At 44.5% G+C, this 17381-nt stretch overlaps 1 protein-coding gene across 1 annotated transcript in view; it reads left to right on the forward strand.

The window, feature by feature from the left end:
- Positions 1-17381, forward strand: part of LOC139767121 (uncharacterized) — a 48121-nt gene that overhangs the window by 14469 nt on the left and 16271 nt on the right. Inside the window, 4 exon segments of the mRNA XM_071696130.1 lie at positions 3611-3821; positions 6038-6255; positions 6701-6936; positions 7995-8109. Coding sequence (XP_071552231.1) covers positions 3611-3821; positions 6038-6255; positions 6701-6936; positions 7995-8109 — 780 coding nt within the window.

The raw sequence follows: 17381 nt of genomic DNA on the forward strand, positions 1-17381 counted from the left end.
CCTACGACACGTAGGGAATACGTGGGAAGTATTCTTTCTCCCCCATTCCCAGGGATATATATATATATATATATTTTTTTTTTTTTTTTTTTTTTTTTTATACTTTGTCGCTGTCTCCCGCGTTTGCGAGGTAGCGCAAGGAAACAGACGAAAGAAATGGCCCAACCCCCCCCCATACACATGTATATACATACGTCCACACACGCAAATATACATACCTACACAGCTTTCCATGGTTTACCCCAGACGCTTCACATGTCTTGATTCAATCCACTGACAGCACGTCAACCCCGGCATACCACATTGCTCCAATTCACTCTATTCCTTGCCCTCCTTTCACCCTCCTGCAAGTTCAGGCCCCGATCACACAAAATCTTTTTCACTCCATCTTTCCACCTCCAATTTGGTCTCCCTCTTCTCCTCGTTCCCTCCACCTCCGACACATATATCCTCTTGGTCAACCTTTCCTCACTCATTCTCTCCATGTGCCCAAACCATTTCAAAACACCCTCTACTGCTCTCTCAACCACGCTCTTTTTATTTCCACACATCTCTCTCACCCTTACCTTACTTACTCGATCAAACCACCTCACACCACACATTGTCCTCAGACATCTCATTTCCAGCACATCCATCCTCCTGCGCACAACTCTATCCATAGCCCACGCCTCGCAACCATACAACATTGTTGGAACCACTATTCCTTCAAACATACCCATTTTTGCTTTCCGAGATAATGTTCTCGACTTCCACACATTCTTCAAGGCTCCCAGAATTTTCGCCCCCTCCCCCACCCTATGATCCACTTCCGCTTCCATGGTTCCATCCGCTGACAGATCCACTCCCAGATATCTAAAACACTTCACTTCCTCCAGTTTTTCTCCATTCAAACTCACCTCCCAATTTACTTGACCCTCAACCCTACTGTACCTAATAACCTTGCTCTTATTCACATTTACTCTTAACTTTCTTCTTCCACACACTTTATCAAACTCCGTCACCAGCTTCTGCAGTTTCTCACATGAATCAGCCACCAGCGCTGTATCATCAGCGAACAACAACTGACTCACTTCCCAAGCTCTCTCATCCCCAACAGACTTCATACTTGCCCCTCTTTCCAAAACTCTTGCCTTTACCTCCCTAACAACCCCATCCATAAACAAATTAAACAACCATGGAGACATCACACACCCCTGCCGCAAACCTACATTCACTGAGAACCAATCACTTTCCTCTCTTCCTACACGTACACATGCCTTACATCCTCGATAAAAACTTTTCACTGCTTCTAACAACTTGCCTCCCACACCATATATTCTTAATACCTTCCACAGAGCATCTCTATCAACTCTATCATATGCCTTCTCCAGATCCATAAATGCTACATACAAATCCATTTGCTTTTCTAAGTATTTCTCACATACATTCTTCAAAGCAAACACCTGATCCACACATCCTCTACCACTTCTGAAACCACACTGCTCTTCCCCAATCTGATGCTCTGTACATGCCTTCACCCTCTCAATCAATACCCTCCCATACAATTTACCAGGAATACTCAACAAACTTATACCTCTGTAATTTGAGCACTCACTCTTATCCCCTTTAGTGAAAGAGAAGAGAGAGGCATTTGGACGATTTTTGCAGGGAAAAAATGCAATTGAGTGGGAGATGTATAAAAGAAAGAGACAGGAGGTCAAGAGAAAGGTGCAAGAGGTGAAAAAAAGGGCAAATGAGAGTTGGGGTGAGAGAGTGTCATTAAATTTTAGGGAAAATAAAAAGATGTTCTGGAAGGAGGTAAATAAAGTGCGTAAGACAAGGGAGCAAATGGGAACTTTAGTGAAGGGCGCAAATGGGGAGGTGATAACAAGTAGTGGTGATGTGAGAAGGAGATGGAGTGAGTATTTTGAAGGTTTGTTGAATGTGTCTGATGATAGAGTGGCAGATATAGGGTGTTTTGGTCGAGGTGGTGTGCAAAGTGAGAGGGTTAGGGAAAACGATTTGGTAAACAGAGAAGAGGTAGTGAAAGCTTTGCGGAAGATGAAAGCCGGCAAGGCAGCAGGTTTGGATGGTATTGCAGTGGAATTTATTAAAAAAGGGGGTGACTGTATTGTTGACTGGTTGGTAAGGTTATTTAATGTATGTATGACTCATGGTGAGGTGCCTGAGGATTGGAGGAATGCGTGCATAGTGCCATTGTACAAAGGAAAAAGGGGATATATATATATATATATATATATATATATATATATATATATATATATATATATATATATATATATATATTTTTTTTTTTTTTTTTTCCAGACTATTCGCCATTTCCCGCGTTAGCGAGGTAGCGTTAAGAACAGAGAACTGGGCCACTGAGGGAATATCCTCACCTGGCCCCCTTCTCTGTTCCTTCTTTTGGAAAATTAAAAGAAATTGAGAGGGGAGGATTTCCAGCCCCCCGCTCCCTCCCCTTTTAGTCGCCTTCTACGACACGCAGGGAATACGTGGGAAGTATTCTTTCTCCCCTATCCCCAGGGATGATATACATATATATATATATATATATATATATATATATATATATATATATATATATATATATATATATATATATATATATATATATATATATATATATATATATATCCCTGGGGATAGGGGAGAAAGAATACTTCCCACGTATTCCCTGCGTCTCGTTGGCGTTAAAAGGTGGGGTGGGGGTGTCTGGAAATCCTTCCCTTCCATTTCACTTCTCCAAAAGACTGAACAGAGGAGGGTAGGTTGTGAGGGCCACACATACTTTCACTGTTTTCTTTTAGACATTCCTGCGAGAGTGATTTCTACTAAAGGAGTTCGTCGGTGTGAAAGCCTAGTTGATCCTACGTGGCCTGGCAATATGTTTATTATGCCCAGCACAGTAAACCGTTGAAGAAATTTTTTTTCTTTTTAATATCTGGAAGACATTCTAAACCTGTTTCTGGACAGCGTGTTCTAAACACCTCTTCCTATTCCATAGTTTCTGAAAGATGACTTGTTTTATCTGTGGGTCTTGTTGCAATGAATACTGCTGCTACTGCAACTATTAACGCATTTCCTACTTCTGCTGATACTACTACTACTGCTGTTCCTACTACCTCTACTGCTTTTGTTGCTACTATACTACTACTACTACTACTACTACTACTACTACTACTACTACTGCTGCTGCTGCTGGTACTGTGTTTACTGTTACTGTTGCTATTATTATCATTACTGCTATTGCTCATGTTGTTTCTTTCACGATCTTAAAGCTATTGTTAGCAGACCAGTTGTAATTTATACCACAATTACCACCACTACTACTGAAGTGGGTGCTCTAACTTCTACTAAACTGAAGGTAATACTACTCCTACCTCTGATGTCTATTGATGCCACGACTACAACTTCTAGATTTACCTGTACTAGAATCATTAACCATATGTCTGTTGCATGTGTGGCAGCTACTACGTGCACCTCTGCGCTGTTCTTGTTACTATGAATAATTCTAGTGTATTTGCCGTCATTATTTCCCACATCCTGACTCTCGTTGCCACCCGCTTTTTGTCGGTAATGTATCAAGCCTTGTGTTTATGTTCGCCAGGAGCCGTGGGAGGAGTGTGAGATGGGACGTGGGTGGAGGAGATGTGTGGTGTTCCTGCTGGTGGCGTCGGTGGTAGGGTGCGAGGGCCTACTGTGGTGGGGCTCCGAATCGTTCGTCCTGTGCCAGGAGACGTGCCACTGCTCGCCCCAACTCCAGCAGACCGGTAGACCAGACATCGACTGCCGGGACGCTAACATCACCAGTCTACCGGGTCAGTTGTCTACTACGAGGCCAGTTGTAACCTGCACTTTCTGTAGTAACATGCTCCTTCTGTAGTAACGTTCTTTCTGTAGTAACATGCTCCTTCTGTAGTAACGTTCTTTCTGTAGTAACATGCTCCTTCTGTAGTAACGTTCTTTCTGTAGTAACATGCTCCTTCTGTGGCAACATTCTTTCTGTAGTAACATGCTCCTTCTGTGGCAACGTTCTTTCTGTAGTAACATGCTCCTTCTGTGGCAACGTTCTTTCTGTAGTAACATGCTCCTTCTGTGGCAACGTTCTTTCTGTAGTAACATGGTCTTTCTGTAGTAACAACCACTTTCTTAAGTAACCTGCACTTTATGAAGTAACATGCACTTTCTGAAGTAACATGCACTTTCTGAAGTAACATGCACTTTCTGAAGTAACATACTCTTTCTGAAGTAACATGTACTTTCTGAAGTAACCTGCACTTTCTGAAGTAACATATTCTTTCTGAAGTAACCTGCACTTTATGAAGTAACCTGCACTTCTTGTAGTAACGTGCATGTTCTGAAGTAACTTGCACTTTCTATAATAACATGTTCTTTCTGTACTATGATGCAGTCTCTGTCGTAACACGCACTTTTACTTCCTGTCGTAAGGTGCGCTTCCATGATGTAAAGGCTCACTGATGATGACCATGATCAATGAGACTTCTGTCAAAAGTCGTGTGACTGTAGTTCCCTGGATGGGTCACTCGACCTGCCACGGCCTCAACATATGATCACGTCTGGATGACATCTTATCATCAATAAGTCTATATGACGTATTTCATGACCCGGTCATTTTAGAATGTTTAGAGTATTACAGTTTTGTTCTTTGTATTCTATAAGCCCGGATCTGTATCCCGAAACACACTGAGTACGACGGTACGATCGCTGACCACGACGGCACGACCCTTGACTATCGTGTTGCGGCCTTTGACCTGACCTTAGGTCAAAGGTTATACCACCATACCCAAGGGTCGACCCGTCATGCTTGAGGATTGTACCATCGTGGTATAATGGGTGTATACACAGTGGTACTGCTGAGTGGGATGGTGTCACAATGTGGTGTGGGGCGTCAGCCACCAGCCCAGGTGAAGCTGTGGTCACCTGGCTGACGTGTGGGGGACATGGTGTAGTGGTCATGCTGGTCCAGAGGTATGATATCAGTCCATGTTATATCCAGATTGTGTTGTCCGTCATGTGATACAAAGACTCGCCTGCTACAGACATACAAAGACTCGCCTGCTACATACATGCAAAGACTCGCCTGCCGCATACATACAAAGACTCGCCTGCTACATACATACAAAGACTCGCCTGCTACATACATACAAAGACTCGCCTGCTACATACATACATACAAAGACTTGCCTGCTACAGACATACAAAGACTCGCTTGCTACAGACATACAAAGACTCGCCTGCTACATACATACAAAGACTCGCTTGCTACATACATACAAAGACTCGCTTGCTACATACATACAAAGACTCGCTTGCTACATACATACAAAGACCCGCCTGCTACATACATACAAAGACTCGCATGCTACATACATACAAAGACTCGCCTGCTACATACATACAAAGACTCGCCTGCTACATACACACAAAGACTCGCTTGCTACATACATACATACAAAGACTCGCCTGCTACATACATACAAAGACTCGCTTGCTACATACATACAAAGACTCGCCTGCTACATACACACAAAGACTCGCTTGCTACATACACACAAAGACTCGCTTGCTACATACATACAAAGACTCGCTTGCTACACACGTACAAAGACTTGCCTGCTACATACATACAAAGACTTGCCTGCTACATACATACATACAAAGACTTGCCTGCTACATACATACACAGACTTGCCTGCTACATACATACATACAAAGACTCGCCTGCTACATACATACATACAAAGACTCGCCTGCTACACACAGAGATGATATCGAGCAGATGATAACATATACTAACTTTGATCGGCCTTAAGGCATCACTGAGAAACTAACGTCACAAGAGTTATCTTTATTTTGTGGTTAGAAAAGGACAATATCCTTTTACCTTCAGTCCTCATTGTTTATGTTATGTTTACATCTATAACTCTACCATGTGCATGTGCATCCAGCTTGATCAGTGACCCGGAGACCCAGAACAGGTGGGTTAACTGACGAAGGCCTCCCTGCTCCGCAGATGACTTGGTCATTCCCAGCCAGTTCTCCAGCCTGGACCTCTCAAGGAACCACATCACAAGCCTCTCCTCCACCACTTTCCGACCCTCCTCCTCGTTGCTCAGCCTCGACCTGTCCGACAACGAACTGGAGGACCTTCCTGCCGGAGTGTTCCAGCCGCTGCAGGCGCTCAGAACTCTCGTCCTGAAGAACAATAAGTTAAACAGTGTAGATAAAGAGGTAAGGCTCCAATGATGATAACCTCTGCATTCCGTTGGTTTAGAGTAAAAATGCTTTTGGAATGTCATGCAATTTCCGATTTGCTTCATATCATCAACACCCGAAAAAAAAAAACCAATCGTAGAATTAAGCTTTGCTTCACAGAATATACCCGGGTTTGTACGCCTTCTCTGTGTGACCCAAAACTCTTTTGTGACCTGTGGCATTTCATTTGCAAAACCCACTTTCCGGGTTGAGCCTTGCCTCGCACAGTAGGTTGGCCAGTGTTTGCGGCAACCGTCATTCAGAAACGAGAGAGAGAGAGAGAGAGAGAGAGAGAGAGAGAGAGAGAGAGAGAGAGAGTCTTTCCTTATTCAGAATGGTATATTTCGATTAACTTCATAAAGGTGTTCTCGGGTGAGATGCACATCATCATGTTATGTTTCCCTCCCTCTCTGTGTCACAGGCATTCGCTGGGCTCCACAGCCTGACCAAGCTGGACCTGAGCTACAACAAGATACGGGCTCTACATGAGGACGTGTTCCAGGACGTGGGTAACCTGGAGGAACTTTCGCTCGGCTTTAACCCGATGGCGGAGCTGAACTCGACTCTGCTTTTACACACCCTGGCACTGAAAACGCTCGACTTGAGCCACCTAGGCATCTTCACCATCCACCCCAACATCTCCCTCACCAACTTCACGTAAAGTGATCTTCACTACTTGTTCTCAAAGGAGAGGCTCTTATAGTCACTTATATTTTATGCACTTAGCTAGTTAAAGAGTCAAGGTGCGCCATATTCATAGTGAGAAGACATGTCGTCACGGAATTATCTTTAATATCACGGCCTTAATGACTCTGGCGGTTGATAGGCCTGGAGGCCAATTAACCTAGTTAACTCTCACGTGGCCCATACAACCACTGTACCAAGACAATCTCACTGACGCACCAGCAGCACAGCCCCACCTACACAGCACCCCATCCAACTTTACATCCAGGCCGGTGTACCAAGACGCCACCGCCCAGAACCTCGTATGCACAGCAGAAAAAATGCTGCTTGGGAAAACTGTACCTCACCTCTGTAACCCCACATTCATAGCACCAACACCCAAGAACTCCCACATTTATAGCACTGATACTCCAGAACCTCACTATCATAGAACCAAAACGACCTTTCATTGATATATTCGGTGACTATACCTGACACGCACCGCACCAGAAAAATAGAAAATAACCCAATGACCTTAAATTTATGGCAAGCTCGCGCTATTACCACACCTTGACTATCTTGCCTCTAACGCGCCACCACCACAACCTCTTGACCACACGCTACCACCACCGCCTCACAGCTTGTCACGTATGAAGCACCACCACCGCCTCCACCACAATGTCATTCAACCCCCAGCTCACCAGCGGCACAAACCTCAACACCCCACACACACACTGCTGACCCCTCACACGTCACAGTCCCAACAGAGTCAAGGACTCACGTGTCTAGCAGCAGCAGCAGCACCTCGCCACCAACACGGTGTCATCCCCACCCCCAACACCCCACCACCATTAGAATCACCATGCCCTTCATACCCTTCGCACCATCATGACGCCATCCTCAATGTGGAGCGGCACCACATAAAACTTGCCCAACAACAGCCAGCCAGGGATGACATGATTGATTTGATTGGTGCCGCTCTCAGCGGCGAGTTTACCGTGCATCCCATGATGACGTTGAGGTAAGCAATGACCCGTCTGTGTCCCTTGCAGGAAACTGGAGAGGTTGTCGCTCGCCCACAACCACATCCCCGTGGTTCCCTCCAAGACTCTATTCTTCCTTCGCTCTTCCCTCATCCACCTGGACCTATCTGGCAACCCCATCAAGGTACGTGCCAGCTGCACCGTTGTACACCATTACTCATCACTGTATGTAATAACTCTACCACGGTTATCTATTTGTACTTTATTATATTTTGTCGCTGTCTCCCGCGTTAGCGAGGTAGCGCAAGGAAACAGACGAAAGAATGGCCCAACCCACCCACATACACATGTATATACATAGACGCCCACACACGCACATATACAAACCTATACATTTCAACGTATACATACATATACATACACAGACATATACATATATATATATATATATATATACACATGTACATATTCACACATGCTGCCTTCATCCATTCTCGCCGCCACCCCACCACACATGAGATGGCACCCCCCCCCCCTTCCCCCCGCGTGGGCGCGAGGTAGCACTAGGAAAAAACAACAAAGGCCACAACATTCATTCACACTCAGTCTCTAGCTGTAATGTATAATGCACCGAAACCACAGCTCCCTTTCCACATCCAGGCCCCACAGAACTTTCCATGGTTTGCCCCAGACGCTTCACATGCCCTGGTTCAATCCATTGACAGCACGTCGACCCCGGTATGCCACATCGTTCCTATTCACTCTATTCCTTGCGCCTTTCACGTGAACCTCCTGTATGTTCAGGCCCCGATCGCTCAAAATCTTTTTCACTCCATCTTTCCACCCTCAGTTTGGTCTCCCACTTCTCCTCGTTCCCTCCACCTCTGACACATATATCCTCCTTGTCAATCTTTCCTCACTCATTCTCTCCATGTGACCAAACCATTTCAATACACCTTCTTCTGCTCTCTCAACCACACTCTTTTTATTACCACACATCTCTCTTACCCATTTCATTACTTACTCGATCAAACCACCTCACACCACATATTGTCTTCAAACATCTCATTTGCAACACATCCACCCTTCTCCCCACAACCCTATCTATAGCCCATGCCTCACAAACATATAACAATGTTGGAACCACTATTCCTTCAAACATACCCATTTTTGCTCTCCGAGATAACGTTCTCGCCTTACACACATTCTTCTACGCTCCCAGAACCTTCGCCTCCTCCTCCACCCTGTGACTCACTTCCGCTTCCATGGTTCCATCCACTGCCTGATCCACTCCCAGATATCTAAAACACTTCACTTCCTCCAATTTTTCTCCAATCAAACTTACGTCCCAATTTACTTGTCCCTCAACCCTACTGAATCTAATAACCTTACTCTTATTCACATTTACTCTCAGCTTTCTTCTTTCACACACTTCACCAAACTCAGTCACCAACTTCTGCAGTTTCTCACCCGAATCAGCCACTAGTGCTAGATCATCAGCGAACAACAACTGACTCACTTCCCAAGCTCTCTCATCCACAACAGACTGCATACTTGCCACTCTCTCCAAAACTCTTGCATTCACCACCCTAACAACTCCATCCATAAACAAATTAAACAACCATGGAGACATCACGCACGAGTCTTAGACCACTGGAATGAATTACCAGTGGAGTATAGTGGATGCCAGTGTCATCACCGAGGCTAGACATATACTACAGTGTTATCTGTCATCAGTAAACAAGTGGTTTAAGGCAAGAAATGAATTAGAAAAAAAAATGTCTTTCAACCCTAAGCCTCTTTTTTTCCATGATTGAGATTCTCTCCTGGAGAAGTTCACTGTGAGGAACTTTTCCTGCGTACACTTCCCTATAGAATTTCCATGGTAGTCTACTCATTCCATGTTACCTGGTATCAACTCTGCCTTTTTTTTTCCTTTTTTTTCTTGCGGCTTTAGAGCCAGCGAGTGTGGGGAGTGACCATCTGATTTACTATCCAGTTTCTACCGCAAATGATATCATGATCGCAGATAACTTCGTTGTGGACCATCAGGTCTCCGGTTATCTGTCCCTTTACTGTAACGCAGTCACATGCATCACAATGCATGGCGACCCATCCTGGTGCATGATGACACACACAAAGTGGCAACCATTCATGATAGTTCCCAAACTACCAACTCATCTCAGTGTATAGCAACCCATGACAGCCCATGGCAACCCAACTCATCTCAGTGTATAGCAACCCATGACAGCCCATGGCAACCTATCACTGCACGTACCACCTCTTTATGGCGTGTAATATCCTGCCATGATTACATGGCAACCTACCACATTCCTATACGCTGCTCTTCCTCAAGGCACAGGATCATCATGGTACATGGCAGGCAACCCTGAGCGATCTTAAGAGGTGATAACCATCACATCACTTGACAGTTCATCACACTCTCCACCCACCACTCATGGCGCCTTGCACGATATGGTGGCAACCCTTCGCTATGCATGATCCTGACTGTAATGGGTTGCCACATAGCACCCCAGCAGCCCAGTAGCCCACAGCCGTCTCATTATTACAGAATCTGGCAAAAATAATCACAATGCATGCCAGTCCATTGTGGTTGGTGTGGCAACCCGTCACTTAAAATGGCAATTAAAACGGCAATCATTAGCATGTGGCAACTTTTATGGTATTTGACAAATTATAGAATGGAAGGGACTTCCAAGCTGTGGGGCAACCTCTCATAGAATGTGGCAACGTAAGGCAGTTGATACGTGGGCACCACACAGTACCGAATGACGTCTTTTTCCTTATCTCTCAGTCGCTGTGCTGCTCAGAAGGCCTGAGCTGGAGTCTGGGGAGAAAAGTTGAAACTGCTGGAACCTGCATTACAGGCAGTGCTTGGAAGGCTGCCACATATCTGTCATAATGATTTAAGTCGCGTGGTAAATATGTTATCATTTATCTGGTGTACAGTATTCGAGGATGGTAAACATGTGTGGTTTATGACCAAGGGCCCAGCTCGGCTCTAGGGAGGATGGTGGTATAAACTTGGACTGTCACGCTTCCCCCTATGGCCTAAGTCCACAGCACCTGTCTTCCCCACATTTCACAGCTAAAGCTAATCGTGTAAGACTGCAGTGCCCCGCTGCCCTCTGGCCTAGCTGGGTGAGAGAGAGAGAGAGAGAGAGAGAGAGAGAGAGAGAGAGAGAGAGAGAGAGAGAGAGAGAGAGAGAGAGAGAGAGAGAGAGCACACAGACCTAAGGTCCAAGCGAGATGGTCTATCCTTAACGCTGAGAAACAAAATGGCCCTCCTTGTAAACAGCAGAAGAAGATAGCAAAGCAAAGGCTCCCTCCTACCCTCCACTCCCTCCGGCACACGCCGGCAGGAAAACAGATAGATAAAATACCTTGCAGGATTAATAAGCCTGGAAAAAAATAAATGTTAGGAAAGTCATGAGGTAGAATGAACATGAATATGTCATGCATCCTCTCACCACCAACTGCATCCCTTCACTTTTTGTCATATAGAGAGAATATTAAGGATAAACTTGTGCTCCAGCCTCACGACTTACCATGGCCTATATTATTCTTGATATTGAAAAATGATTCAGTGAATCTCAGTTACTCTCTCAAAGCAGATGACATGGGTCGATCAATGTTAGTATGATACCGCAACCTGGCCAGGGAAAGACCAGTGGTCGAGAAGGTAGCATGATATCCCACTGAGGTATGATAACTGATTAAAGGCATTTTCAGTACTGGAGAGTGACAAGGGATGACCCAGGCCTCATTTTAAAGATATTAAGTGTATTGCTTTGAACATTTTCTGGGAGCTTATTCCATTCATCAATAATGTTTGATAGAAATATTTCGTACGATCCACATTAAATCGGTGACCTTCAAGTTTTAATCCTTTTTGCGCTACTGTTAAGAACTGTTCAATGTCGACGTGGTTGAATCCTTTATTTTGAAGCATTCAGTTAATTTGCCCCACAGTCTCTCCTCACTTGGTTTGTTACGGAAGGAGGGAGTCAACTTAGCTGCTCTCCGCTGCATTGCTTCCAGTTTAAGAATGTTCTTACCTAAGTAGGGTGGCCCAAAACTGCACTGTATATTCGAGGTGTGGTCTGACTAGAATGACGTATAGTAGCAATATCTTATACTTGATGTTGTATGTAAAGTTGCTTTTTTATCAATCCTAACATCCTATTTGCTTTCCTGGCAGCTTAAATGAAATGCTGGGAGAATTTGAAGTTAGCGGAGACAGTGACCCTTCGATCTCTCATACTAGGAGTGTCCTTTATCCTGTGGCCCATCAGTTCATATTCAATCTCGTTTTTTTTTTTCTCTCTTCTTTTTTTACGTTTCCTACTTGTAACAGCTGACATTCATGGACGTGAAATGGTATTTGCCATTTACTATACCATTCAGCGATTTTATCTAGATCCTCGCATAAATCTTAGCCTATCTCTTCAGGTAATATGGCATTGCTCGTCTCTTCTTTCATCGGCAAATTTGGTGGCAAGGTTATTAGAGAGAGAGAGAGAGAGAGAGAGAGAGAGAGAGAGAGAGAGAGAGAGAGAGAGAGAGAGAGAGAGAGAGAGAGAGAGAGAGATTCTGTAGTCTCTACTTGTCATGTATCAACAATGTGGACGTGTGCGGGAACAGTTGGCTGGTCATGGTGACGGCGGATAGGGTGGTATGTTTTGAAGTATTCGACATTCTGTGCCTTCGGCCACCATCGCATCATCAGACAGATAAAATGTTTTTTTTTAGGGGGCTAATGGCGATAAAATTCATTATCTCATATCAACGTTATCTGTTTGTTTGAAATTGTGGATTGGCCAAGAGATTTGTGCGGGTCTTCCCGCTTTAATCGCTGCTGGAGATAAACTTATGTTCCGTGTTGGTTGCCACATGCCCGAGGCCCTCACACGTAATTCCCAGCGATCAAATTTACTGTGATCATCTTGTGCACTGAGCAGGGGTCGCCACAACCGTTGTGGCTGTTTACATGATTAGTTTAACCTGCAGCAGCTACGTAGGGTGGCCCATAGACCAAGACCGCCATGCAAACCACAACAAACAATGAGAGAGAGAGCGAGGAATGTTTCGTCACAAGCGAAACTTATCAGTTGATTGTGACTGATAGATATAGTTTCCCGTCACAGGTTGCAGGGTGGACTGGACGTGTTTCCGTAATGGACGTGTTATGCAAATAACACTAGCAACAACCATCGCTGCCCGCTAATAATATCTTAGGAACCGATTTCGACAGTTCTAAGACTTAACGTACTCTAGTGATGAGGTTCGTTATTATCCCATCTGTCTTCGTATTGATCTCCAGTGGGTTGCGTCCACCTCTGTCAAGATTTAGAACAACCAAACCCAAGGGAGGGGGCCAGAGGGTCGGGCCAAACCAAAGGGTGGTACATATGTGCCAGCTACTGGCACTGATGAGGAGGGTCAACCCCATATCAAGAGGGGAGGAGTTTGGAGGGGGGGCATGTGGTGGTGGTGGCTGCAGCAGAGGAGGTAAAGTTGGGCCTCAGGTTGGGGGGGTGACCGGTGCACATACCACGACACTTCTCCCGACTCGTACACAACCTCGACTCAAGAGCCAACGCATTTTTGACCTCTGAGGACTGTGATTACGATCGTGTTATCTCTTAACCTTGGGATCATACCGACGAGCACCTTCTTTGAAATGATGGACCATCTAGGAGTGGCCCCGAGGACCCAGTTACCTTGGATCCTACCTAGTGCACTGTGGTACCCACGCGTGATGATGATGTTCATAGACTGTTACAGAAAGTATGACACCTGGACATGACTAACATCTGGGATGTGAGTGACACCTGATCATGACTGACACCTGACGTGACTGACACCTGGACGTGACTGTCACGAACGCACTGTGAGTGTCCTGATCCATCTGACGTGGGTATTCTGTCCTCTTGCCTCATTTCATGTATCTGTTTGTGTCTGCTGACACACATTCTTTGCCTCTCTCTCTCTCTCTCTCTCTCTCTCTCTCTCTCTCTCTCTCTCTCTCTCTCTCTCTCTCTCTCTCTCTCTCTCTCTCTCTCTCTCTCTCTCTTCCCTTGGTTTATCACCTCTGCTCAAGACACTGCTTAACCCCTCCTGGTTCCTGAGTTCCTTTGCCTCCATAAGTACCACCATGACTGGTTGTCCTGTAATGTAACGATTTGACTATACTCACTAATTCTCCTTCCTTTTATCATAGAACCTGTTCATGGCACATTTGTAGCCTCTGGGAGTCTTTTGATCAGCATTCCTCCGTTATCTATCCTTTCCTGGAATATCGTCGTCTTCTTCCAATCCAAAAAAAATCCCCAGTGATTTACGTCTACCAAGCTCCTGCTTCACAGATATTCTAGTTTTGGTGCCATTCATTTGTGTCTTGAGATCCATCAGTGTTGATTCATCGACTACCCTATTTTTGATCTTCTTTATATGTTTTTATCAAGGCAATAAACACTGATTCTGTGTACGTTATACTTTTCTAAACGATGCGTGCGTCCGCCGTACTATAGATTTCCCCGATTAAATCGTCTCTAACAGGGCATACACCATAGATTTCCCTGATTTAATCGTCTCTAACAGGGCATACACCATAGATTTCCCTGATTAAATCGTCTCTAACAAGGCATACACCATAGATTTCCCTGATTAAATCGTCTCTAACAAGGCATACACCATAGATTTCCCCGATTAAATCGTCTCTAACAGGGCATACACTATAGATTTCCCTGATTAAATCGACTCTAACAAGGCATACACCATAGATTTCCCTGATTAAATCGTCTCTAACAGGGCATACACCATAGATTTCCCCGATTAAATCGTCTCTAACAGGGCATACACCATAGATTTCCCCGATTAAATCGTCTCTAACAGGGCATACACCACAGATTTCCCCGATTAAATCGTCTCTAACAGGGCATACACCACAGATTTCCCCGATTAAATCGTTTCTAACAAGGCATACACCGTAGATTTCCCCGATTAAATCGTCTCTAACAGGGCATACACCATAGATTTCCCCGATTAAATCGTCTCTAACAGGGCATACACTATAGATTTCCCTGATTAAATCGTCTCTAACAAGGCATACACCATAGATTTCCCCGATTAAATCGTCTCTAACAAGGCATACACCATAGATTTCCCTGATTAAATCGTCTCTAACAAGGCATACACCATAGATTTCCCCGATTAAATCGTCTCTAACAGGGCATACACCATAGATTTCCCCGATTAAATCGTCTCTAACAAGGCATACACCATAGATTTCCCCGATTAAATCGTCTCTAACAAGGCATACACCATAGATTTCCCCGATTAAATCGTCTCTAACAGGGCATACACCATAGATTTCCCTGATTAAATCGTCTCTAACAGGGCATACACCATAGATTTCTCCGATTAAATCGTCTCTAACAGGGCATATTATTTTCATACCAGCTTCACATGATTTCTTGTTTTCTCTCTGTTTCAGTGTCACCAGGTCTCTGTTCCACTACGTCGGTCCTTATGTTCTGATATCGTGGAGTACCCTCAAACCCTTCTGGTTCAAACCCAAACTATTACTACATAGTCTCTGTGTTATGGACATTCCCTTTTGTCCACCGGGCTCTGGGACATTTAAGAAATGACCTCTCTCGCTGTTCAATTATTGCACCGTCTTTTCTCTGGTTCTGTTCCTTGCGAATCGCCATATTGATTTGGTTCTGTGATGATGCTCTTTGACAATTGTTTTTTCTTCAGATCCTTGCTATCCTCTTTCGTCTGATGATATTTTTCGTGATATTTGATATGATTTATCAGTTTCTTTACCTTTTTTTTTGCGAAGAGTGTTAAGCTCTCACCTGTGTCTTAATGATTTCAGAAGCATTTTTCAGATGACACATGCTATTGCTTCCTCTCGCTTCTTCTCGATCTTGTCACAGCTGGTCTGTCAAGATACTTTCTGATTCTAATTCAAATTCATTAGAATATAATTATGTCCATCTTAACCTAGCTTTGTTTCAGTGGTTAGTTTACATTCCCTACTTTGCCTTAGTGACGCCTTATTTGCATGGTTCATTTAGTTTACATTCCCTACTTTGCCTTATTTGCATGGTTCATAAACTGCTAGAGGTCTCAATTTATTCCCCAAGTTGACTATGGAAATCAGCTAATTATCTTATCGACTTAAAAAGACAGAATCTTTCCTAAAGATAATTGCCTGATGGTGGCGAAGGATCAGGTGACAGAGTTGCCTTTTAACGATAGATAACTTGTATTTACTTTTTTTCTTTTCGATTGCTTCAGAACCACTGTCGAGAACTTCAACCATTAACCTTCATCTCTCACTTTATGCCAGTCATTCACTGTATTTTCTCATTTATTATTGTTTACATAAACAATAGACTCAGATGGTAATTTGTCAGACTTGGTAACAAGACTAAACATTCGATTTGAAATATGTGGGTTTTTAACTCCCACGGCGTAACTATGTGACAGCTATTTTGCCTGGTTTAAGCAACACTGGCAGAGAGAGTTTTTCATTTGTTCCCCAGGTGACCAACGAAAACGGGTGGTTTATCTCATTGGCTCAAATACAATAATCGATCGATCGAGGAAATGACTTTCAGGTGTTGGTTAATGGCACAGCAGGTGGCAGAGTTGCCTGTTACTAAGAATTACTTGTCTTCTGATTTTCATATTGTTTCACTCATCTATAGTATTTCTTCTATAAAAAAAGATTTTTATTCGCTTTTTGTCAGTTGTTTCCATTAACTCCGTGGTGCAGCGGTTAGCGTTCCTGACCATGGTGCATTCACGAGTTGTCTAGGGTTTGCGCATAGGTTCGAACCCTGGTTGCAGCATTGGGCCCACAGTCAACCCAGCTGTTCATCCACCCCGAGGGGTTGGTTTGGTCGATGAAATGAGTACCTGGTTCAGGCTAGAGTATATTATATATAAAAAGAAATCATTTCAAAATTTTAGGTTCCTGAACTTGGCAAAACGCCTTGACGTTCGATTGGAAATATCTGGTCTTGTCACCCACTGTGCGACTGTAACTCGACCCTCCGCCACAGAGGAGTGGTCTAGTGAACAGATGCTTCGCTTAGGAACCCAACTTTACGTACATGTTCGGCAGATCACAGATGACGACTGTTATTGTATTTGGCTGTTATGGATGTGTGCCAGCGGTGAGAGAGATGAGGGGTGTGTGTGTGTGTGTGTGTGTGTGTGTGGGAGGCGGCTAGGTCCTGAGGGAGGAGGACCAAGGTGCTGGCATAGCAGGTGCAGAAGGGGGAGGGCGTTCCTCCTCTCCCCCTGTGTTTACCTTCTGTCTACCCAAGTGGCCTCTTCCCGTCCTCAGTGGCGGCCTCTGACTGGAGCCAAGCGGCACCAAGAAGATGGTCCACATCGCCTGAACCTGTGGCG

This window comes from Panulirus ornatus, chromosome 59, assembly GCF_036320965.1.
Source record: "Panulirus ornatus isolate Po-2019 chromosome 59, ASM3632096v1, whole genome shotgun sequence".
In the NCBI taxonomy this organism is placed as follows: domain Eukaryota; kingdom Metazoa; phylum Arthropoda; class Malacostraca; order Decapoda; family Palinuridae; genus Panulirus; species Panulirus ornatus.